Source organism: Salvelinus fontinalis, chromosome 17 (genome assembly GCF_029448725.1).
Source record: "Salvelinus fontinalis isolate EN_2023a chromosome 17, ASM2944872v1, whole genome shotgun sequence".
In the NCBI taxonomy this organism is placed as follows: domain Eukaryota; kingdom Metazoa; phylum Chordata; class Actinopteri; order Salmoniformes; family Salmonidae; genus Salvelinus; species Salvelinus fontinalis.
In genome coordinates this window covers 16,156,684-16,181,012 of record NC_074681.1, presented here as the reverse complement: position 1 = coordinate 16,181,012, position 24,329 = coordinate 16,156,684, and the positions used below count along the sequence as shown (strand labels likewise).

The following is a 24,329-nucleotide window of genomic DNA, read 5'->3' as shown; positions in this document are numbered from 1 at the left end:
TAAAGTCTATGGGTGGTCTGTCCAGAACTAAACATGGCGATACGTCTGCTTTTTACTTGCGCTAACCAGTAGTAAGAAAGACCTTTCTTGTATTGTGTGTCGTCAGCTGATTATTGCTGCTAGCAGCCAGAGTTTGTTTGTAGGGGGATGATACCATGACAACGGTGTGACTGACATCAGCACACATTTTTGCAGAGTTCTTGCACAGCGACGATATTTATTTTACCCTGAAACGTCATCATAGTTATTCTCTAATTTACCAGTCGAAATGTGGCTAGTTATCTGGCTTTCTTGCAGGAGCTAACTAGTCAATCAGTGCAGCTTCCTGGTGTGCAGTCAGGACAGCTTGCCTTACTGACTGACACAAATTAAAAGTAGCAAGTAGTGTGGTTGACCACTAACTAGGATAACTGTCTTACACCTCTACTCTGACATTTTATTTCCTTCAGGGATGGGAGGCCAGTGACGTGTAGGGGGGAGGGCGGGGGGGGGGGGGACTGGACAGAGTTGCTGGTAGTGGTGGTGCTCTTGTAAAATGGACCAGGAATATGAGAGAAGGCTGCTGAAGCAAATCAACCATCAGAACCTACCAGAGGGCCAGCTGGCTAAGGTGAGTAAGGCGATCAGCTGTATCTCTGGTATTAAAAACAGAACTGCCGGCAAAAGGATTGGGATGATTGGGGAGAGAACAGAAACAGATGTGTTTGAATAGATACTAACAAGTAATCAATTTTGAACCAATCTGGACGGTTGTCATTGTATGGAGAGTGAAAAGCTTTGTGTAGTAGTGCATTCAACCAAATGTTTTGCCTGTTGACACTGTGTCTAACCATTTCAGTCTGGAGGTGCGACCTGCAGTCCTCTCAGTGTCAAATCTGGGGACCGATTCATTCCTACCCGTGCTGGAAGCAACTGGTGTATCAACTTCCACTATGCCAATGTAAGCAACACACCTTTCCTCCAACCGTGTACCACAAATTATATACTCTCAGCCACCGTCTCTCTCTCACGTACTCATTGATATGTCTGTTTGATATTTCTCATTGATATGTCTGTTTACACGCATGTCTATTGGTTTTCACAACTTTGGCAATACCATTTTCAACCCCTTATTTACCTGCTCATTCTCCATAGGAGAACTGTCAATCTCCTAACCAGAACCACAGGTCGAAGGATGCTGGGTCAGACACGGGGAAAGACACTGTGGCATATGCTGCCCTGCTGAGGAACGAGTTGCTGGGGGCGGGGATAGAGAGCGTTCCAGACCTCCACACTGAGGACCGCCGCCACACCGTCTTCTCCCAGGACACACACAGCCTCTTCAGGGTGAGACACGGAGAGAGAGAGAAACCCCCGAGCCCCAGCACAAAACCGTCGATATACAGTGAGGCAAACTATCCACACAATTAACATTCTGATTTGAATTATTCCTCCATAGTACACAGTCCACACTAAGAGAGTGCCTTTCGACAGTGGCAATGAAGTCTCACCATACTCGCTCTCCCCACTCAGCAACAAGAGGTACGGATGAGTCCACTCTATGGACTAGTGACAACCACTGGCCTTAAAGGGACATTTCACAATTATTCAACTTCATATTCATCATCTCCAGCATTTTCACATATGGTGGTGCTGAAGATGATGAATATGACGTTTAATTTTTGTTAAATGTCCCTTTAAAGCTAGAATCTGCATTTGGTGAAACAGCACAACTGTTCGCCCCAGACCCTTTGTTATTGTTTTGTTGATGAAACCGGGTGAGGAGTGTCCGGCAGCGTGGACGTTGTAAAAAAGAAATCTGTATATATTTACTGCTTATCTGTCCCATGTGCAACAATCTATGAGTTTGGGGGGGGGGGGGGTTGAAGTAAGATCTTTGTTGTTGTAATATCCCAAACGGACATGGCAGTTTCACCACTAAGGATTCCAGTCTTAACTGGCTTTAAGTGTGATGTTGGTTTTTCTATCCATCCAATATACAGGCACAGTTACTGTATGTTACATCCATCCACTATATATATATATAGTTTGCAATTGGCTCATTCATCCCCCTCTTCTCCGCTGTAACTATTCCCCAGGTCGTTGCTGTAAATGAGAATGTGTTCTCAGTCAACTTACCTTGTAAAATAAAGGATAAATAAATAAATAAAATACAGGCACAGTTACTGTATGTTACATCCATCCAATATACATGTCTGCTAAAGCAAAAATACAATACACACCAATCTTTTTATAAACTTCCATAGAGGTCCATATGCTATCGCTGGAACTTACCCCTCCCTCACTCCCATGTTTGTGTAGTCACAAGCTCCTTCGTTCCCCTCGGAAGCCAGCCCGTAAGATCTCCAAGATCCCCTTCAAAGTGCTCGACGCCCCTGAGCTGCAGGATGACTTCTACCTCAACCTGGTAGACTGGTCCGCTGGCAACCTGCTGTCTGTGGGCCTGGGGGCCTGTGTGTACCTGTGGAGCGCCTGCACCAGCCAGGTGAGAGTGAGGGAGGGGCCAGGGGAGAGTGAGGGATGGGCCAGGGGAGAGTGAGGGAGGGGCCAGGGGAGACTTGGGAAGAGGACACAAACCTCTATTATTGCATATTTTCTATCCATGTATTTATCCCTGTAGGTGACAAGACTGTGTGACCTGTCAGTGGATGGGGACTCTGTGACATCAGTGTGTTGGAATGAAAGGGTGAGTTTACAGCCCTGCTCAATATCTGTGATAATTCTGTTGATAAATACCTTTATGAGGAGAAAAACTGGGACATTTAATGTTCATAAAGGAAGACTGACACTCTTAACAAGACATGTATCATCTACCTTACATCTAGTCACTCACTGACCTGGGTTGTATCCATCCTCTCAGGGGAGCCTCGTTGCTGTGGGAACCCATAAGGGCTATGTTCAGATCTGGGACGCAGCCGGAGGGAGAAAGCTGACCAGTCTGGAAGGCCACTCGGCTCGCGTCGGTCAGTGATGCATGTCGATTTAGGTGTCGATTTGATATGTTTTTGTATCCGTGTGTATATGTTCATGTGTGTGACAAGATCTATTCTTTGAGAGGACTTAGTTTTTACAGTCTGATATTTGCTTGGTATTTTCTTATACATTATCCGTACTTGCGTAAATAGTAGGATGATTAGGTATGTTTTATAGAATGTTTTATAGTACTACAAAAATGAAGTATGCTTTAAATGACAGGATGTCATACTCCTTTAGATTTTCATTGAGTACAGTACGAATTTGTTGCATGTTATTGAGGAAGAGAATAGTATTTTCAGACCCATGTGTGTTTGACAACAGTTGATAATCAGGTGATAGTCATATAGGGGACACTGTACCAAAATTAACGAATGACGCAAAATTGCACGCTAGATGACATTCTCTGTATTGGTAATAAGCCTGGTATGTTAATAATTTTGCTTACTGCATACATTTTTACTAAACAGTACGTTCTAATTAGTATGTAGTACAATTAGTACGCAGTATGTAGTTTTAGTAAGTAGTAGGCAAGACAGATTCCGGACACGGCTTGTCTATTGGATAAAAAATAAATAAAACATAATTGCTTAGGTAATACCAGATGGAATGGGACTGTAACATGGAGGATGTACTTTCTCCCTCCCACTCTCCAGGAGCACTGGCGTGGAATGGAGAACAGCTGTCTTCAGGCAGCAGGGACCGTGTGATCCTCCAGAGGGACGTCCGCACCCCTCCATCTGCTGAGAGGAGGCTCCAGGGCCACAGGCAGGAGGTGTGTGGCCTCAAGTGGTCCCCTGATCACCAGCACCTGGCCTCTGGGGGCAACGACAACAAGGTGAGCAGGACCACTTCAGGGTCATATTCACATCACTGGCTCCTGTTCAATAGGGAGAAACTTAGTGAGACAGCGGGGAGGTACAACATGATTTTCTCCAATAATATAACACAGATGTTTGTTTTCAAACAGTTTCAGACAATCTCTCAACACTGTGAATCTAACCCCCCCACCCTTTGCATTCAGTTCAACTCGACTTGTTGCAACATTTACAATACTGAACGGGATCCGTAACTCTATTTCAAAACATTTTAACAACATTTGTGATTCTGAACACACCCTTCCTTATCCTCAGCTGCTGGTGTGGAACAGCTCCAGCCTGCTCCCGATGCAGCAGTACAGTGACCACCTGGCTGCAGTGAAGGCCATCGCCTGGTCACCCCACCAGCACGGGCTGCTGGTGTCTGGAGGAGGCACGGCTGACCGCTGCCTACGCTTCTGGAACACCTTGACAGGCCAGCCCCTGCAGAGCACTGACACAGGCTCCCAGGTCTGCAACCTGGCCTGGTCCAAGCACGCCAATGAGCTGGTGAGGCACTACTTACTTAATACCTGCTCCCGAAGCATCAGCTTTCCTGCGTATCCGGTCCTAAGTTATTTTCTTTCATCACAGAGTAGAATTATTTAGTCAAACGTCGCACATCACTTTTCATGGAACACTAGGCTGAAATAAATATTGTAATAGTGAAGTAAGGATTGCACAATCAATTGCTCCAAAAAGTACTTGTATTAGTTGACAGTGTTTTGATCGTAAAGGATATTAGTCAGGTTGGTGTTCATAAGTAGTGAATGGGTGTACACTCGATCATGTGTTTCAGGTGAGCACCCATGGCTACTCTCAGAACCAGATCCTGGTGTGGAAGTACCCATCTCTGAACCAGGTGGCCAAGCTGACGGGACACTCCTACAGAGTTCTCTACCTGGTGAGACTGATGGAGGGGAGTAGTTGGATGTCTGTAATGTTGAATAACACAGCAAATCATCATCATCACCACCGATTTGCCGCCTTCCTCAGAATGACATATGTAGAAAGTAGGGTTGCAAAATTCCTGGGACTTTCATTAAATTCCCTGGTTTTCCCGAAATCCTTGTTGGAGGATTCTCGGAATAAGCAGGAAATCTGGAACCCTCCAACCAGGATTTCTGTAAAACCAGGGATTTTTTTTTGACAGTTCCTAGAATTTTGCAACCCTAGTAGAAAGTACAACCTCAAACTCGATATTCAACTCTTTCTGTTCCCTCTCCTCAAGGCTGTGTCACCAGACGGAGAGGCCATTGTGACGGGGGCGGGAGACGAGACTCTGCGTTTCTGGAATGTTTTCAGTAAGACACGCTGCACCAAGGTTAGTGAACAGAACACATCTTGTCATTGTTCTTTTTCATTTGGCCAGTCACAGGTTTGCTGCTTGATTATGTCAAATAAAGAACTTCCTTGTTGTTGTGTTCTTCCTTCAGGAGTCCAAGTCGGTGTTGAATCTCTTTACCAGGATACGATAGTGAAATGGGAGGAGGACTAAAGTAGAGGGGGTCGGGGAGACATCACCTTGAACCCCGCATAAACCCCCCTTTACCATTCTACTAACCATCACTACGAACAAACTCCTCACCTCTCAATTCCACTTTTTTTTTTTACAGAGGACAGCTCCAACCACCACCAGCCTGCGAGCAGCTGTCCCACTAAAGTGATGTCATTGATTAAAAACGAACACAGCCTTAGAGTGAGGGGCTTGTTGTCTCTGTACAACGTCTGTCCTATATTTCTGTCGTGGATGTCCTGAGATGTTTTAGAATTATCATTAGGGCCAGCAGTTATTCTTTTTTTATCTGACCATGTGACCTGACCAGGGCCCGGAGTTTCTACTGGTCAGGTCACGTGTTCAGGAAAAAAGTCCTGTCTTTAGACATATACCTCCACTAATATAATATCTAAAATAGTTGAATATATAAAATCCTCTCATCACGGTGTATCGTTTCTCAGCATTTCCTACATGAGAGAGAGGCCTGGGGGACTTTCTATATTTTGATAATATGTATCTGAACTACCATAGAATCCAACAGAATGTCATGATAATAAACGAGTACACCAATACAGTCAGCCTGCCTGAGCAGCTGCAGAGACTCAGATCTGTTTATTATTTTCTTTCTAAACATCCCTTCAACTTTCTTATAACACAATCATAACATGCTTATAACATGATCATAACTCTCGGATCCCACTAAATACTTGGTTGAAAATTGGCTTTAAAAAATATATATTGCATAGTATCATCCTTCAAAATAGTTGTCGGTTTGTATCACGCACATCACCCACCACAACCCAATGTTGTCACTGCTCTCTTTGGGCCGGATTAGAGTTTTCTTCCCTCTGTTCTGCCTACGCCATAGAGTCCAGAGCAGGATATAACTTGATCAGACAAACAACTGTTAATCACTTTTCTGAAGAAACCATGATGCCTTTCTTCACATGGCTATAACAATAGTAACATCCCATGACATTAGCACAGGGACAGTTTTACCTTGGAACGTCAACCCCCCCACAGAATACACACTACTGCAGCCATGTGAGTGCACCGCCAGCATAAAGTTGATCCAATTCACACAAAGTCCTTGTCGGGAGACTCCAATCCTCTGGGTTCCCCTGAACAGGTCCTGGGTCTCAGGAGGTCTTGGTTCAGACAAGGCGAGTACTGCAGCCACACTAGTAATCTGCAGAGTAGCCAGTAGTGCCCTGCAGACCTCGACACGACAGCGAGAACTGCTTCACGATCTCCTTAACACGCCGCTTGTTTGTCTGTTCCCTGGGAAAAATAGGGTGAATGAGATTGATGTGTCTGAATAGATAAGAAAAGGGTTCAAACAGGTACATAGCTGTTTGTGTATCTTGGAGGACTGCTACATAATATTGTTCCTGAGACATTAAATTCATCTGTCACGGTGAGATCTGAAGGTCAGAGCAGTGTGACTACAAAAAACCTGGAATGCCAAATGAGTGTATGAATGGATGTGTAAGCTACCTGAGGAGTTGCTGGCTGAAGGTGTCCTTCTGCTCCATGGAGACCTGGGCAGAGGGGAACCCTGGGACATGTAGTCCTTCCTTCAGCCACTGGGCCAGCAGCACAGGGCAATGTCTGTTCAGACAGAAAAGCACCTCCGAGAAGTGCTCCGTCAGACAACAGAAAGACTGACTTCCAACCATCTGGTGATGACACAGAGGGAGAGAAAGACGTAACAAGAATCCCAAGGGTGAGCACTGACTGAAACATAATTATACCCATTCATTGGCCACTGTTCTAATAGCAGTGGTTCCCAACCTATTTCAGTTACTGTACTACCAACTGAATTTGACTGCCCAGAGTACCCCCTCATTTGCATTTTACCAGTAAGCCTATGGTATCATGAGTCTTCTCAAGTACCCCTTGTGGATAGTCCAAGTACAGGGGTCCTAGAACCCCTAGTTGGGAACCACTGCTCTGGAGGACTGAGTCACTGACTGCAGTCTTGTCCTACTCGTGAGGGTATTTCTTTCCCACACACTAACGGAGATACCAGTTGGTTACCTCCAGGATGGTGTGTACGAGAAGCTTCCCGTCCCTCTGTAGCACCTGACCAATAGGAGGGATGTCTCCACAATGACAGACCAACTCCATCTGATGGGGAGGTACAGAGGAAGGATGTATGGAACAGCCACATTATGACAGGAGGGGTGCAGAATAAACAGGAGTTATGCAGGGATGCAAACTAGTCACCTTTCGGTGATATTCGCCTTCTTGAATCTAAAATAGGTGACCTACGTGCTTTGTGTAGATCTGAGAACAGTTTGGGAGGGGCCTTTGGATAACTACTGGTTGTAGGACGAACAAGTGATACACGTTTGGAGCAATACTGGTTGTATCCAAGGCTCAGCCAATCGTTCACATAAGAGAATGCACCACGCGACTGAAGAGAGAAAAGACAAGCAATTTGCTAGTTACATCATCAGCGTGCGCTCTGGAAAGACAGCGGGAGAGTGGAAAGTATGGAGGTACATTTGTACAAATGTACCTCCATCGAAAAGGCACTTTGCTCGTCTCCTGAATGATAACAAAGAGGTAGGTGAGAAGCCTGATCACGGAGTGAGGTGATGAAGCGTATTTCATGAGCTATAAACGAAAAACAACTGGCATTTGGAAAGTTTGTGGTGAGGGAGAAAGTGTGGTGGAACAAGTATTGTTAGCATGAAGTATCTTGCTATCTGGATTGAATTCTCCGTTAGCTAGCCAGAGAAATGTTGAGCAACATTAGCCAACTTAACTGATCAAATAATTGAGTTTATGGTGTGAAATTAGCTGGCTAATAGTCAGACAGCTAACATTATAACATTAATAACCTAACCAATTCGCTGTAGTATTAACTGGTATACGACTCCTTGCTGTTCTTCAAGTTATAACGCGTTAGTTGCTTACTGGACCCTGTCAATCTGTGTGAAATGTTAACTAGCTAACAAACTAAACACTATCTGTGAACTGATGTTTTCCCTCTAAAGTATGTGGTTAATTTTCCGAATGAGAGAATTAGGTGAATAATTTAAAAAATATATATTTAACTAGGCAAGTCAGTTAAGAACTTAAGAACAAATTCTTATTTACAATGATGGCCTATCGGGGGAACAGTGGGTTGGTTAACTGTCTTGTTCAGGGGCAGAACGACAGATTTTTACCTTGTCAGCTCAGGGATTCGATCCAGCAACCTTTCGGTTCAACACTCTACCCACTAGGCTACCTGCCGCCCCTGAAAATGAGGTGTTGCTTGTTTAACAAGTGGATTCAGGGATGAAGTGGAGCTGGAGCTGGGCCTGGTTTAAGCTGGATACCACCATAGAGGTGAAAGGAACACCACACTCTTTCTCACTTTTTCAGTCAGTGGATAAAAAGGGGTATGCCAGGTGTACTCTCTGCCTGAAAGAGATCAATTATGCCAACAAAGGGTAGCATGCTCTGCTGGCACATTGTAGAACAGATGTCCACAGGCAGAAAGTGTACAATGTACAGATAAAGATATTGCTTTTGTTGTGTTGAACTTGACAGTAACACGTGTGGGGGGGGGGCTATTTAATGTTTTACTCAGTGAACGTTATTGCACACATGTAGCCTTGTGTACTTGATCGATGTCTATAGTGGCCACTATAATAGAGCAAAATTAGAATGCCTGTTTGTCTCATTCTATTTCTACTATAAGGTGTTTTTTGCTCAAGTGCAATATTTATGTGTGTGGTCACAAGCGTTCTATTATAAAGGCTGTCATGGTCACAAGCGTTCTATTATGAAGGCTGTCATGGTCACAAGCGTTCTATTATAAAGGCTGTCATGGTCGCAAGCGTTCTATTATGAAGGCTGTCATGGTCACAAGCGTTCTATTATAAAGGCTGTCATGGTCACAAGCGTTCTATTATAAAGGCTGTCATGATCACAAGCGTTCTATTATAAAGGCTGTCATGGTCACAAGTGTTCTATTATGAAGGCTGTCATGGTCACAAGCGTTCTATTATAAAGGCTGTCATGGTCACAAGTGTTCTATTATAAAGGCTGTCATGGTCACAAGCGTTCTATTATAAAGGCTGTCATGGTCACAAGCGTTCTATTATAAAGGCTGTCATGGTCACAAGCGTTCTATTATAAAGGCTGTCATGGTCACAAGTGTTCTATTATAAAGGCTGTCATGGTCACAAGTGTTCTATTATAAAGGCTGTCATGGTCACAAGCGTTCTATTATAAAGGCTGTCATGGTCACAAGCGTTCTATTATAAAGGCTGTCATGGTCACAAGTGTTCTATTATAAAGGCTGTCATGGTCACAAGCGTTCTATTATAAAGGCTGTCATGGTCACAAGCGTTCTATTATAAAGGCTGTCATGGTCACAAGCGTTCTATTATAAAGGCTGTCATGGTCACAAGCGTTCTATTATAAAGGCTGTCATGGTCACAAGCGTTCTATTATAAAGGCTGTCATGGTCACAAGCGTTCTATTATAAAGGCTGTCATGGCTAACTGCAATATTAGTGTATTGTTTTTGTCTCAAGACTTGAGTGTCATTTGCAGTAAAGTCTAGGCAACAAATAACATTGGATGCCCTTCTTTACATTTTTTAGCTGTGAGTTAGGTTCACATTAACCACTTTTTACACACAGAGACTGATCATGTAGATCATATTCTTTGTTGTTTAATTAGTTAAAACCTGCATTTCCCCCTAGAAGGGATTTTTTGCATGTTTCAGTGAAAAAAAGTGTAACCTTTTTGGGCCCTCAGCAGTCTGCATCCCTGGTTATGACTTCCGTTCATAAGTTAGTACAAATGGTAAAGTTATTTGTGAAGTGATTGGTAGTGTCATCATCGCACCTACTTAACTTACAAAGAACATACAGGCTGACTTCGCTGTAGGCATCTCCGGGAACTTCAGTGACAGGACCCCTGAAAAAGAGTTGGTGCAGAACCAGTTGTATACACCTGCCACATTACAGTGCACTTGGAATTACAGTGTGGGTTACATGGCAAAGTCACTCACCACAGTAGAATAGAGCCTTTACATCTTGATGGTCAGACAGGTAGAGGTCAGGCTTCCTTTTGAGGGCCTATGGAGTCAACAACACACACATAAGCAACCTTTTTACCTGGTTGTAACATGTGTTCTTTGTCCTGATCTTGTCCACATTCTGATTGTGTCCACATTATTTGACAGGTGTAGATGATTAAAATATGCATTGTGATCTGATTGGGATCATATACACCTGTCAAAAATGTGGGGACAATCGGAATGTGGACAAGATCAGGACAAAGGACACATGTTAGCGCCAGGTATAAATGATGCTAAAGATACACACACATAGATACACAAATATTTATCCAGAATGTGATCTCTGAGACAGAGAATCGTACTATAAGAATAAGACAGACCTGGGCATGGAGTTGCATGAATGACTCAACAATATCAGGATGTTCCCTTGGGCCTGAAAAATAGATGGAATAGAGAACACACAAAAAGATGTCAAATAGGAAATACAGTTGAAGTCGGAATATTACATACACCTTAGCAAAATACATTTAAACTCATTTTTTTTTTTTTCAATTACTGACATTTAATCTTAGTAAAAATTCCCTGTCTTAGGTCAGTTAGGATCACCACTTTATTTTAAGAATGTGAAATATCAGAATAATAGTAGAGATAATTATTTATTTCAGCTTTAATTTCTTTCATCACATTCCAGGTGGGTCAGAGGTTTACATACACTCAATTAGTATTTGGTAGCATTGCCTTTACATTGTTTAACTTTGGTCAAATGTTTTGAGTAGCCTTCCACAAGCTTCCCACAATAAATTGAGTGAATTTTGGCCCATTCCTCCTGACAGAGCTGGTGTAACTGAGTTAGATTTGTAGGCCTCCTTGCTCGCACACGCTTTTTCAGTTCTGCCCATAAATATTCTATGGGATTGAGGTCAGGGCTTTGTGATGGCCACTCCAATACCTTGACTTTGTTGTCCTTAAGCCATTTTGCCACAACTTTGGAAGTATGCTTGGGGTCATTGTCCATTTGGAAGACCCATTTGCGACCAAGCTTTAACTTCCTGACTGATGTCTTGAGATGTTGTTTCAATATATCCACATAATTTTCCATCCTCATGATGCCATCTGTTTTGTGAAGTGCACCAGTCCCTCCTGCAGCAAATCATCCCCACAACATGATGCTGCCACCCCCGTGCTTCATGTTTGAGATGGTGTTCTTCGTTTTGCAAGCGTCCCCCTTTTTCCTCCAAACATAACGATGGTCATTATGGCCAAACAGTTCTATGTTTGTTTCATCAGACCAGAGGACATTTCTCCAAAAAGTGCAATTTTGTCCCCATGTGCAGTTGCAAACCGTAGTCTGGCTTTTTTATGGCGGTTTTGGAGCAGTGGCTTCTTCCTTGCTGAGCGGCCTTTCAGGTTATGTCGATATAGGACTCGTTTTACTGTGGATAAAGATACTTTTGTACCTGTTTCCTCCAGCATCTTCACAAGGTCCTTTGCTGTTCTGGGATTGATTTGCACTTTTCGCACCAAAGTACGTTCATCTCTAGGAGACAGAACGCGTCTCCTTCCTGAGCGGTATGACGGCTGCATGGTCCCATGGTGTTTATACTTGCGTACTATTGTTTGTACAGATGAACGTGTTACCTTCAGGCGTTTGGAAATTGCTCCCAAGGATGAACCAGACTTATGGAGGTCTCCATTTTTTTTTTCTGAGGTCTTGGCTGAATTCTTAGGATTTTCCCATGATGTCAAGCAAAGAGGCACTGAGTTTGAAGGTAGGCCTTGAAATACATCCACAGGTACACCTCCAATTGACTCAAATGATGTCAGTTAGCCTACCAGAAATTTCTAAAGCCATGATATAATTTTCGGGAATTTTCCAAGCTGTTTAAAGGCACAGTCAACTTAGTGTATGTAAACTTCTGACCCACTGGAATTGTGATACAGTGAAATAATCTGTCTGTAAACAATTGTTGGAAAAATTACTTGTGTCATGCACAAAGTAGATGTCCTAACCGACTTGCCAAAACTATAGTTTGTTAACAAGAAATTTGTGGAGTTTTTGAAAAACGAGTTTTAATGACTCCAACCTAAGTGTATGTAAACTTCCGACTTCAACTGTATGTGGAAGATGATGTGAGAATCAAATCTCAATTGACTTTCTCTTACCTTGCTGGAAGATAGAGAGGGTGGTGGATGTGACCAGCTCAATAAGGGCCTGGATGGGGCTGAAATGATCTTTCTCACCTGCAAATATGTGGACCATCTAGAATGAAAGAGATCCAGTAATTCATAGAAATCATTGTGGGCACATTTTTCAAGTGTAAGGCAAGCTATCAGTGACTATATCCATTCAGCCATTGTTTTATATGGGGTCTTTTCAATGAAATGTAGTAAATTATTCTGAGTTGAAATAGGATTCACCCCGACCCTGTGGAGCATTGAATCTGGTTTGGATGGTTGGTCTGTGGCGGCCCACCTGGCGTGTGAGGTCGAGAGCAGAGGCTTGTGGGAAGGCGCTGTAGATCTGTCCCAGCATCTCACTGAGCTGCTGCACCATGGGAGCAAAATCATTGAGGAGGGTCTTTACGGACCTCTCAAACACCCCACACACTGCCTACGGGAGAAGACATGCTGTGAGAGAGTAGGAATCTAGCCTGGAATCCAATCTGAATATCACTTAATTTCACTACTGCTTCAGAAGTTAAACAATCGTGAAATGGAGCAATATTCACTTCTGATTCCAGGCTAATGAAGAACAGTATGACTATGTACAGTACATATTCAGATAGACATACAGACCCATTTAAATGTTCCAACATTCTCATGTACATATAGATTACATTACTTACCTCCACCACTTCTGAGTCACTGAGCCACTTGCTGAGGATGGTCTGGATCAATGTGAAGACCTGCTGTAAGACCACCAGCACCTGACAGAGCACATACAAAGTAAACAGGATGACAGTAGTTATGGGTGGTGAGAGAGGTTCTGAGACAGAGAGAGCAAAAGAGGGAGGCAGGAAATGAGAGAAGGTGGAAGAGTGTAGAAAGATAGAGAGCGGGCAAAATAAAGTGAGGAAGATAGAGTTGGGAGGAGACTCACTGGGTTGGGCCTGGCCTGAGCTGGGGTGGTTCCCTCTGACCCCTCGTCCTCCCTGCTGATGTCCAGCGTAGTGAACAGACTGGACAGCATACCCAGGATGTGGATGATAGACAGCTTGGCAGTGGGGCTGGGCTACACAAAGGGAGAGGGAGATGGTTAGATCCCGACAAACTGAATACAGAGATACATTGGGAGCAAAGGTTACAGTAAGAGTGGGTGGGAGGATAAAACAGGCAGGAAAGAGACACACAGTATGGAACCTATTTACATTGTATTTTACTGTATTGTAAGTCTGTGTCCAACACATGTATCTTTTAGGTGGTTGCATAGACCAAGTGTACTGTATAAGCATAATTTCCTTGTTTTTACCTCCTGGTGTGCCAGGGTGTCTAGCCTCTGGATGTGGGGGGTGATGAGGGTGGTCAGGCTGCCCAGGATCTCCTCCATTGGCAAGGCAGAGAGTAGGAAGCCCAGGCCCTGCATCAGCCACATACACTGGCTGCTCTGCACACACACATGGATTCACAAATATAGTTTTAAATTCCATCCCTATATTTACAGAAAATAAACAATCTGCAGCAACAGTCTAAAAGTTGATAATTTATTTCAAAGACAAAGAATTTATACTGACCTTGTGGATATCTTTGACCAGTACGTCCTGTGAAAGGAAGAGAATGCTTGACATAAGTGTAAAAAAAGAACCAAAGCAACATTGAACGACAGCACAGTTACCACGCACCACATTTTGAGCTACAGTACACTGCATCTATCATCACATGCTTTGTGAATCTTATTGTGACAGAGACCTGTGACACGGTCATGATGTCATGGGTGTAAGGGGCGAGGTCGTGACGACACTCTCTGCAGATTCTCTTCAGAGTGGACACGCTGGACACGGACAGCTCAGCCTTCACCAAGCCCTGGAGCACCATGGGTAATACATTGCCTAACATCATCGGATGGTCCGCCAGCCACTCCGCTAGAGAACCTAGACAGCAAGAGAAAGGGGGTGGGAGATAAAGGAAAGAGACAGATAGAGAAAGGAAGAAAGACAGGAAAAGAGATTGTAAGGAAAAGAGGGTCAGAACAAACAGAAAGGTAGCAAAGAAAACTATAATACAATTGGATTAAGATGTTGGCTAGCACCTATAGTGTACATGACGGTGTCAGCTAGCTGAATGTTGCTTATACTGATCCGTGGGATCAGACCGATGAGGCCTGGGATGACATCAGAGTAGTTGACGTCTATGGTCTCTGCTATAGCCTGGAAGCCAAAGAGAAAGGCCTCAGTGTCCTGGAAAAATACAAAAGAAAAATAGAAAACATGTCCCAGAAAGAGGAAGCTAGAGAGTGAGATTTGTATATGTATTTATTATGGATCCCCATTAGCTGCTGCCAAAGCAGCAGCTACTCTTTCTGGGGTCCAGCAAAATTAATACATTCACAGATTTCACAACACACTGTGTGCTCTCAGGCCCCTACTACACCACTACCACATATCTACAGTACTAAATCCATGTGTATGTATAGTGCGCGTATGTTATTGTGTGTGTGTGTGTGTATGCATGTGTCTGTGCCAATATTTATATTGCTTCACAGTCCCTGCTGTTCCATAAGGTGTTTTTTTAATCTGTTTTTTAAAATCTAATTTTACTGCTTGTGTCAGTTACTTGATGTGGAATAGAGTTCCATGTAGTCATGGCTCTATGTAAACTCAGCAAAAAAAGAAACGTCTGTCTTTCAAAGATAATTCGTAAAATTCCAAATAACTTCACAGATCTTCATTGTAAAGGGTTTAAACACTGTGTCCCATGCTTGTTCAATGAACCATAAACAATTAATGAACATGCACCTGTGGAACGGTCGTTAAGACACTAACAGCTTACAGACGGTAAGCAATTAAGGTCACAGTTATGAAAACTTTGGACACTAAAGAGGCCTTTCTACTGACTCTGAAAAACACCAAACGAAAGATGCCCAGGGTCCCTGCTCATCTGCGTGAACGTGCCTTAGGCATGTTGCAAGGAGGCATGAGGACTGCAGATGTGGCCAGGGCAATAAATCGCAATGTCCGTACTGTAAGACGCCTAAGACAGCGCTACAGGGAGACAGGACGGACAGCTTATCGTCCTCGCAGTGGCAGACCTCGTGTAACAACAACTGCACAGGATCGGAACATCACACCTGCGGGACAGGTTCAGGATGGCAACAACAACTGCCCGAGTTACACCAGGAAGGTACAATCGCTCCATCAGTGCTCAGACTGTCTGCAATAGGCTGAGAGAGGCTGGACTGAGGGCTTGTAGGCCAGTCCTCACCAGACATCACCGGCAACAATGTCGCCTATGGGCACAAACCCATCGTCGCTGGACCAGACAGGACTGGCAAAAAGTGCTCTTCACTGACGAGTTGCGGTTTTGTCTCACCAGGGGTGATGGTCGGATTCGCGTTTATCGTCGAAGGAATGAGCGTTACACCGAGGCCTGTACTCTGGAGCGGGATCGATTTGGAGGTGGAGGGCTCATCATGGTCTGGGGCGGTGTGTCACAGCATCATCGAACTGAGCTTGTTGTCATTGCAGGCAATCTCAACGCTGTGCATTACATGGAAGACATCCTCCTCCCTCATGTGTTACCCGTCCTGCATGTCATCCTGACATGGACCTCCAGCATGACAATGCCACCAGATATACTGCTCGTTCTGTGCATGATTTCCTGCAAGACAGGAATGTCAGTGTTCTGCCATGACCAGCGAAGAGCAAGGATCTCAATCCCATTGAGCACGTCTGGGACCTGTTGGATCGGAGGCTGAGGGCTAGGGCCATTCCCCCCAGAAATGTCAGGGAACTTGCAGGTGTCTTGGTGGAAGAGTGGGGTAACATCTCACATCAAGAACTGGCAAATCTGGTGCAGTCCATGAGGAGGAGATGCACTGCAGTACTTAATGCAGCTGGTGGCCACACCGGATACTGACTGTTATTTTTGATTTTGACCCCCCCTTTGTTCAGGGACACATTATTCCATGTATGTTAGTCACATGTCTTTGGAACTTGTTCAGTTTATGTCTCAGTTGTTGAATCTTGTTATGTTCATACTAATATGTATGTTAAGTTTGCTGTTTGCTCTAAATAAACGCAGTTGACAGTGAGAGGACGTTTCTATTTTTGCTGAGTTTATTACTGTGTGCCTCCCATAGTCTGTTCTGGACTTGGGGACTGTGAAGAGACCTCTTGTGGAATGTCTTGTGGGGTATGTATGGGTGTCCGAGCTGTGTGCCAGTAGTTTAGACAGACAGCTTGGTGCATTGAACATGTCAATACCTCTCATAAATAAAAGTAGTGATAAAGTCAATCTCTCCTCCACTTTCAGCCAGAAGAGATTGACATGCATATTATTAATATTAGCTCTTTGTGTACATCCAAGGGCCAGCCGTGCTGCCCTGTTCTGAGACAATTGCAATTTTCCTAAGTCCTTTTTTGTGGCACCTGACCACACGACTGAACAGTAGTCAAGGTGTGACAAAACTAGGGCATGTAGGACCTGCCTTGTTGATAGTGTTGTTAAGAAGCCAGAGCAACGCTTTATTATAGACAGACTTCTCCTCATCTTAGCTTGTACTGCATGAATATGGTTTGACCATGACAGTTTACAATCTAGGGTTACTCCAAGCAGTTTAGTCATCTCACCTTGCTCAATTTCCACATTATCTATTACAAGATTTAATTGAGGTTTACGGTTTTGTGAGTGTTTTGTTCCAAATACAATGCTTTTAGTTTTAGAAATATTTAGGGTTAACTTATTCCTTGCCCCCCACTCTGAAACTAACTGCAGCTCTTTGTTGAGTGTTGCAGTCCTTTTAGTTGCTGTAGTAGCTGACGTGTATAGTGTTGAGTCATCCGCATACATAGACACTCTGGCTTTACTCAAAGTCAGTGGCATGTCATTAGTAAAAATTGAAAAAGCAAGAGGCCTAAACAGCTACCCTGGGGAATTCCTGATTCTAACTGGATTATATTCGAAAGGCTTCCATTAAAGAACACCCTCTGTGTTCTGTTAGACAAGTAACTCTTTATCCACATTATAGCAGGGGGTGTAAAGCCATAACACATACATTTTTCCAGCAGCAGACTATGATCGATAATGTCAAAAGCTGCACTGAAGTCTAACAAGACAGCCCCCACAATCATTTTATCATCAATTTCTCTCAGCCAATCATCCGTCATTTGTGTAAGTGCTGTGCTCGTTGAGTGTCATTCCCTATAAGTATGCTGAAATTCTGTTATCAATTTGTTTACTGTGAAATAGCATTTTAGCTGGTCAAACACAATTCTTTCCAGAAGTTTACTAAGGGTTGGTAACAGGCTGATTGGTCGGCTATTTGAGCCAGTAAAGGGGGCTTTACTATTCTTGGGTAGCGGAATGACTTTAGCCTCCCTCCAGGCCTGAGGGTACACGCTCTCTAGTAGGCTTACATTGAAGATGTGGCAAATAGGAGTGGTAATATCTTCTGCTATTATCCTCAGTAATTTTCCATCCAGATTGTCAGACCCCGGTGGCTCGTCATTGTTGATAGACAACAATAATTTTTTCACTGTTTCCACAATGACTTCACGGATTTCAAAAGTTAAATTCTTGTCTTTCATAACTTGGTCAGATATACTTGGATGTGTAGTGTCAAGGTTTGTTGCTGGCATGTCATCACTAAGTTTGCTTATCTTGCCAATGAAAAAGTAAATAAAGTAGTTTGCAATATCAGTGGGCTTTGTGATGAATGAGCCATCTGATTCAATGAATGAAGGAGCCGAGTTGGCTTTTTTCCCTAAAATTTCATTTTAGGTGCCCCAAAGCTATTTACTATCATTCTTTATATAATTTATATTTGTTTCATAGTGTAGTTTATTTTGATTTTGATTTAGTTTAGTCACATGATTTCTTAATTTTGCCATTCGGTTGGACATTGCCATACCTTTTGCCTCATCCCTCTCAACCATACAATTTTTAAATTCCTCATCAATCCAAGGGGATTTTCTACAGTCTTTTACAGTCATTTTCTTCATGGGTGCGTGCTTATTAGTAATTGGAATAAGTAGTTTCATAAATGTGTCAAGTGCAGCGTCTGGTTGCTCCACATTACACACCACAGACCAGCAAATATTCTTTACATCATCAACATATGAATCACTACAAAACTTCTTGTATGACCTCTTATACACTATATTAGGCCCAGCCTTTGGAACTTTGGTTTTCCTAGATATGGCTACTATATTGTGATCACTGCATCCTATGGATCTGGATACTGCTTTAAAGCAAATATCTGTAGCATTAGTAAAGATGTGATCAATACATGTGGATGATTTCATTCCTGCGCTGTTTGTAACTACCCTGCTAGGTTGACTGACAACCTGATCCAGGTTGCAGGCACTGGTTACAGTTTAAAGTTTTTTCCTGAGAGGGTAGCTTGATGAGATAGAATCACACAGGAAGAAACATGACAAAATAGCTTTGGGATGTATACATACACTACCGTTCAAATGTTTGGGGTCACTTAGAAATGTCCTTGTTTTTGTCCATTAAAATAACATCAAATTGATCCGAAATACAGTGTAGACATTGTTAATGTTGTAAATGACTATTGTAGCTGGAAACTGCAGATTTTTTTATGGAATATCTACATAGGTGTACAGAGGCCATTATCAGCAACCATCACTCCTGTGTTCCAAAGGCAGTTTGTGTTAGATAATCCAAGTTTATTATTTTAAAAGGCTAATTGATCATTAGAAAACCCTCAGTCTCAACGTCAACAGTGAAGAGGCGACTCTCCGGGATGCTGGCCTTCTAGGTAGAGTTCCTGTCCAGTGTCTGTGTTCTTTTGCCCATCTTAATCTTTTCTTTTATTGGCCAGTCTGAGATATGGCTTTTTCTTTGCAACTCTGCCTAGAAGGCCAGCATCCCGGAGTCACCTCTTCACTGTTGACGTTGAGACTGGTGTTTTGCGGGTACTATTTAATGAAGCTGCCAGTTGAGGAATTGTGAGGCGCCTGTTTCTCAAACTAGACACTCTAATGTATTTGTCCTCTTGCTCAGTTGTGCACCGGGGACTCCCACTCATCTTTCTATTCTGGTTAGAGCCAGTTTGCGCTGTTCTGTGAAGGGAGTAGTGCACAGCGTTGTACGGGATCTTGAGTTTCTTGGCAATTTCTCACATGGAATAGCCTTCATTTCTCAGAACAAGAATAGACTGACAAATTACAGAAGAAAGTTCTTTGTTTCTGGCCATTTTGAGCCTGTAATCAAACCCACAAATGCTGATGCTCCAGATACTCAACTAGTCTAAAGAAGGCCAGTTTTATTGCTTCTTTAATCAGTACAACAGTTTCAGCTGTGCTAACATAACTGCAAAAGGGTTTTCTAATGATCAATTAGCCTTTTAAAATGATAAACTTGAGGGCCTCCCGGGTGGCGCAGTGGTCTAGGGCACTGCATCGCAGTGCTAACTGCGCCACCAGAGTCTCTGGGTTCGCGCCCAGGCTCTGTCGCAGCCGGCCGTGACCGGGAGGTCCGTGGGGCGACGCACAATTGGCATAGCGTCGTCCGGGGTAGGGAGGGTTTGGCCGGTAGGGATATCCTTGTCTCATCGCGCTCCAGCGACTCCTGTGGCGGGCCGGGCGCAGTGCGCGCCAGCCAAGGGGGCCAGGTACACGGTGTTTCCTCCGACACATTGGTGTGGCTGGCTTCCGGGTTGGAGGCGCGCTGTGTTAAGAAGCAGTACGGCTGGTTGGGTTGTGCTTCGGAGGACGCATGGCTTTCGACCTTCGTCTCTCCTGAGCCCGTACGGGAGTTGTAGCGATGAGACAAGGTAGTAATTACTAGTGATTGGACACCACGAAAAATTGGGGAGAAAATGGGATAAAAAATTAAAATAAAAATAAAAATGATAAACTTGGATTAGCTAACACAACATGCCATTGGAACACAGGAGTGATGGTTGCTGATAATGGACCTCTGTACGTCTATGTAGATATTCCATTCAAAATCAGCCATTTCCAGCTACAATAGTCATTTACAACATTAACAATGTCTACACTGTATTTCTGATCAATTTGATGTTATTTTAATGGACAAAAAAATAGCTTTTCTTTCAAAAACAAGGACATTTCTAAGTGACCCCAAACCTTTGAACGGTAGTGTATGTCTTGGTATGTGTGACACGTTGTGTGATCACTGTATTTATGTAAATTGGTGGTTGTACTGACCTGCCATGCTGCCGGTCTCTCCGTGTCCATCAGCAGTCGGCCCAGTCTATCATAGAGGTTACTGAGAAGCTCCGCCCCCAGGATCTCGTACACATACATCAGAGTGTCTGATATGTCAACTCTATCACACAAAACACACATGCAGTATAATCACAATGTGCCCTGGGCACTCTGCTCTATTCAAAATGAAATACTTTGGTCAAAACATTCAACAGATCTGTCGACTAGAAACTAGTGTTGGATAAAGCATAACATACATCGTACAACAAAATCTTGGGTCAAATAATGTAAAATCTCAAGTGAAAATCAAAGAGCTCCTCCAAGGACTACAACTCTCATCCCTTCTGTAGAAGTAGACTTCCTGTTTACCTGTAGATCCTGAACTGCTCCTTGTCATCTGAGGACCAGGAAGTATAGTCCTGCTCTGAGGGGAAGTGGGCCTTGTGGAGCAGGACGTCCACCAGCTGGAAGTAGACTGGTCTGTAGACCTGCAGGTAGACTACCTGCTTGTCCTCCTCAAATGACAGGATGTCATCCTGGAACCACAGGAAGTATACATCAGGAAGTGACCATGCTACAATGTACAGATGAGGTACTTCCAGCATTGTAGGTTTTACCACTAACCCTAACCCTAACCCAAACCCTGCACCAATACCTGCAGAGTGTACCAAAACGTGAAGGGGCTGGTGGTCTTGTTTACTGGATAGTGTCCAAGATTAGGGTGTAGGGGTTAGGGTGTAGGGTACATACCTGCAGAGTGTACCAGAAGGTGAGTGTGAGGGAGCTGGTGGTCTCGTTGACTGGGTAGTGCCCGGGGATGCCAGTACAGAACAAGATCATGTTGACTAGGGCCAGGTATCCCTGCCAGTGTTCCACCTGTTCCAGAAGAGTCCTGTTCCACAAAGTCACACCCAGGGAGATGAGGTGAAACAGGTCCATAATGAGCCAAGAAAACTGGTTATCACTTAATAATAACACCACAGATGGTTCATAGATGTTCAACTAAGTATCAACAAACTTTAGTTAGATTACTAGAGTTAGCAAACTAACTATCTAGTAACATAGCCCAAGCCCTAACTTAAAGGTATGTGTACCTGGAGTGTGTTTCCCCCAGAGCGACAGCGATGCGACAGATGCCATGGGAGGTCTCCATGTCTCCATCCCTCGCTGCGGCTTTCAGCTGGTCATGGAGACCCAGCACCAGGGGCATCAAGTTCACCAGAGCATCAGTGTATCTGAACACACGCACAAATGTATGCGGAGTCAATATAATGTGTCTCAACACAACTCATTATCAAAGTGCTCTATCTGTCTGTGTGTGTGTGTGTGTGTGTTTGTGTGTGTGTGTGTGTCTGTCAATGTGTGTGTGTGTGTGTGTCTATCTCACCTCTGGCAGTCAGGTTGGGATATAGAGCTGACAATGGTCTCCACGGCAGTGTCAAACAGCTCTGGGTCTGACAGAGCAGCAAAACAGTCCTGCAGCAGCCCCTCGCTCTCCCCATGCAGAGGAACATCCAGTCCCACCCAGCTAGACAAGCACCGTAGGGCCCGCTCCTTCACCTGGCTGTTGCCCTCCTGTCTCTGGAGCAGCTGGCGCAACAGGGGACATACCGCCGTCCACTCCCCAGCCAGGGCCTCTCTCAGCTGGGCACGACGGGCCTGGGGCAGCCGGCAGCTCTGGAACTCTTCTGGCAGCACGGTGAGGAGCTCCAGCAGGGCCAGGCAGTGTGCGTGGGCGTTCACTTCCTCCTCTGCCCCACCTCCTCCACCAACCCCAGCCCCACCCTGACTCCCGCCCTGATCCCCGGCCTTCTCTGGCTGGTAGACCCTGACCATGTCAGCCACAGCCTGGGGCCAGCCCTGGGGCATGGTGTGGAGGGCCAGGGAGGCCAGGGCCACACACAACCTGGTCAGCACCATCTTTGGCCCAGAGGAGAAGTGGGAGATGTGGGAAAGGAGCTGCATCCTCAGTGTCTGGTGTTGGTCTGTGGGGAGGTCGGCCCAGTGACAGGAGATCTTGGTGTGAAGGGTGCTGGCGCCAAAGAACTGGATCTCAGGAAGCTGTTTTGACAATGGTGTAATAGTAAAAAGAATAGAGCGTTCTACAGGGTTATTATGAGTGTCGTCATGGAGTGAAATACAAGCAGGAAAGGAATGATTACTACACAACAGAGTCTGTAGAAAGTACAGGGGAGTTTGTAGGATGTGCTGTGGAGCAGACCTTGTCTGGGCTGAGCAGATGCCAGCAGAACTGCCAGGCCTGACGGGAGGTCTGGGCCTGAGTCAGCCACTTCTGGGCCACATTCTTATGCTCCATGTCTGGGTCATAGTACAGTTGCTGGAGGGCCTAGAGAAGGGAGGAGAGGACATTTCCAATTAACTTAATTTACAATAGGGAGGGAAATTAAAAAGTGACCGGAGTCCTTATCATACAATGTGTCCTTGAAGGCATGACTGTCACTGATAAGGAATGTACGAGGGGAGTAGTGTAGCAGCCTCCAAATCACACAGGATGGCCAACTCTGCATGAGTGAGTGCTGGCTGTTGCTAATGGCAACTAATCCCAAGCACATGGTGGTGGTTATAATTAGCACAGTATGTTTGTAACTGATATCATATTACAACAGGTCCCTTCCCTCTATGTCCCATTGAACTAGCTTACTCCATATGAACTGCCCATTGTGAAATATGAATTCAAAAGCTATTCTGTAGCCTATTTGTTAAAGGTCAAAATTCCATTGTAATTAGTCTGTGTATTTTTCCAACTGTCAAACAATAGGCCTATATCTGTGTAGCCTATTTGGGCTATTTGGAAAATAATATGGAGGCCTAATAAATATCATTGTCACAAAGCATAAAACCACAATGCTGATGAGATATTTAGAAAGACTTGACTGAGAAGAACAAATTGCTTTCAGACTTAATGAGAACTGTCATTGTTGGTAGCCTACTGCATCAAACGAACCACTTCTCTGTCGCGCACTGTATGAGTTTGACAACTTACTTTTTCGACGTTTTCCACCGTTAATTCTAACGACACGAGGTCGGGGCTCTGCACGGAGCTATCAGGGGGCTCCATCCCGTAGATGACAAGCTTTATAATGAGAACTCTTCTTTTAATGTCCGCTCTTATATTTTTGCGCTTGCTGCCCGCGATGCGTGGGCTTTAAAAAGTCTCCCTCTATCAGACAGTGCTGTTGATGACACAGAGGCGCTCCCTGGCAGAAGGCCAGTCTGCTACTTGTTAAAAGTTAGTTGTCGTTAACGGATTCAGTATTCATTGTCCTTTTGTCACTGACACCTGTGCTGACCATAGTGCTGACCACAAACCAGAGGTCTAGCAGCGTATGACAGCAGCCTATTGAAACACTGGCCTCTGTTTGTAGATAAGGCTAATTCGGGAAATGTTTAAGAGGGAAATGTTGGTCTTTATAATTTTCTCATAAGCATAAGAACATAGTGAATCTTTAAAACAGATCCATAACTCTACCTGTTTAGGGCCTATCAGTATTTCTGATAAAGGAATGCCTAGAAATGCTTTTAATCAGGGAGCAATGAGGAGCGCACGCGGCTTGCAGTGACAGCTGGCTGAGGTGCAGCGTGCCCCCCTTTAATGGGAAG

General features: G+C 44.2%; 2 protein-coding genes across 3 annotated transcripts; one reads left to right on the top strand and one right to left on the bottom strand.

The window, feature by feature from the left end:
* Positions 1–480: 480 nt before the first annotated feature.
* fzr1b (fizzy/cell division cycle 20 related 1b) lies at positions 481–5,906 on the top strand. The gene is made up of 12 exons (XM_055866336.1): positions 481–610; positions 839–940; positions 1,135–1,326; positions 1,439–1,521; positions 2,302–2,485; positions 2,621–2,686; positions 2,861–2,963; positions 3,630–3,811; positions 4,107–4,340; positions 4,630–4,734; positions 5,062–5,154; positions 5,267–5,906. The coding sequence occupies exons 1-12, from the start codon at positions 536–538 to the stop codon at positions 5,306–5,308; spliced, it is 1,461 nt and encodes a 486-aa protein (XP_055722311.1). The 5' UTR covers positions 481–535; the 3' UTR covers positions 5,309–5,906.
* On the bottom strand, positions 5,899–23,931 carry LOC129813796 (importin-13-like). 2 transcript variants are annotated; one of them, XM_055866334.1, is made up of 21 exons: positions 23,713–23,931; positions 22,930–23,055; positions 22,096–22,769; positions 21,803–21,943; positions 21,459–21,600; positions 21,078–21,244; positions 20,709–20,829; positions 14,603–14,750; positions 14,263–14,444; positions 14,088–14,114; positions 13,826–13,960; positions 13,457–13,588; positions 13,203–13,283; positions 12,830–12,967; positions 12,520–12,616; positions 10,737–10,789; positions 10,348–10,414; positions 10,195–10,253; positions 7,369–7,458; positions 6,826–7,007; positions 5,899–6,609 (listed from the first exon to the last, which is right to left on the bottom strand). In XM_055866334.1, exons 1-21 carry the CDS (start codon positions 23,785–23,787, stop codon positions 6,510–6,512), a joined length of 2,937 nt encoding a protein of 978 aa, XP_055722309.1. In that variant the 5' UTR covers positions 23,788–23,931; the 3' UTR covers positions 5,899–6,509. The 2 variants fall into 2 exon arrangements, with proteins under 2 accessions (XP_055722309.1, XP_055722310.1); XM_055866335.1 differs by having other exon boundaries at positions 12,830–12,901.
* Positions 23,932–24,329: the final 398 nt, after the last annotated feature.

Coding starts and splice junctions, on each gene's coding strand:
- fzr1b (XM_055866336.1), top strand. CDS start 536: ATGGACCAGGAATATGAGAGAAGGCTGCTGAAGCAAATCAACCATCAG. Junction 611..838: donor CAGAGGGCCAGCTGGCTAAG/GTGAGTAAGGCG, acceptor TAACCATTTCAG/TCTGGAGGTGCGACCTGCAG. Junction 1,522..2,301: donor TCCCCACTCAGCAACAAGAG/GTACGGATGAGT, acceptor ATGTTTGTGTAG/TCACAAGCTCCTTCGTTCCC.
- LOC129813796 (XM_055866334.1), bottom strand. CDS start 23,787: ATGGAGCCCCCTGATAGCTCCGTGCAGAGCCCCGACCTCGTGTCGTTA. Junction 14,115..14,262: donor ACATCATGACCGTGTCACAG/GTCTCTGTCACA, acceptor TTCCTTTCACAG/GACGTACTGGTCAAAGATAT. Junction 6,610..6,825: donor TTCAGCCAGCAACTCCTCAG/GTAGCTTACACA, acceptor TATTTTTCCCAG/GGAACAGACAAACAAGCGGC.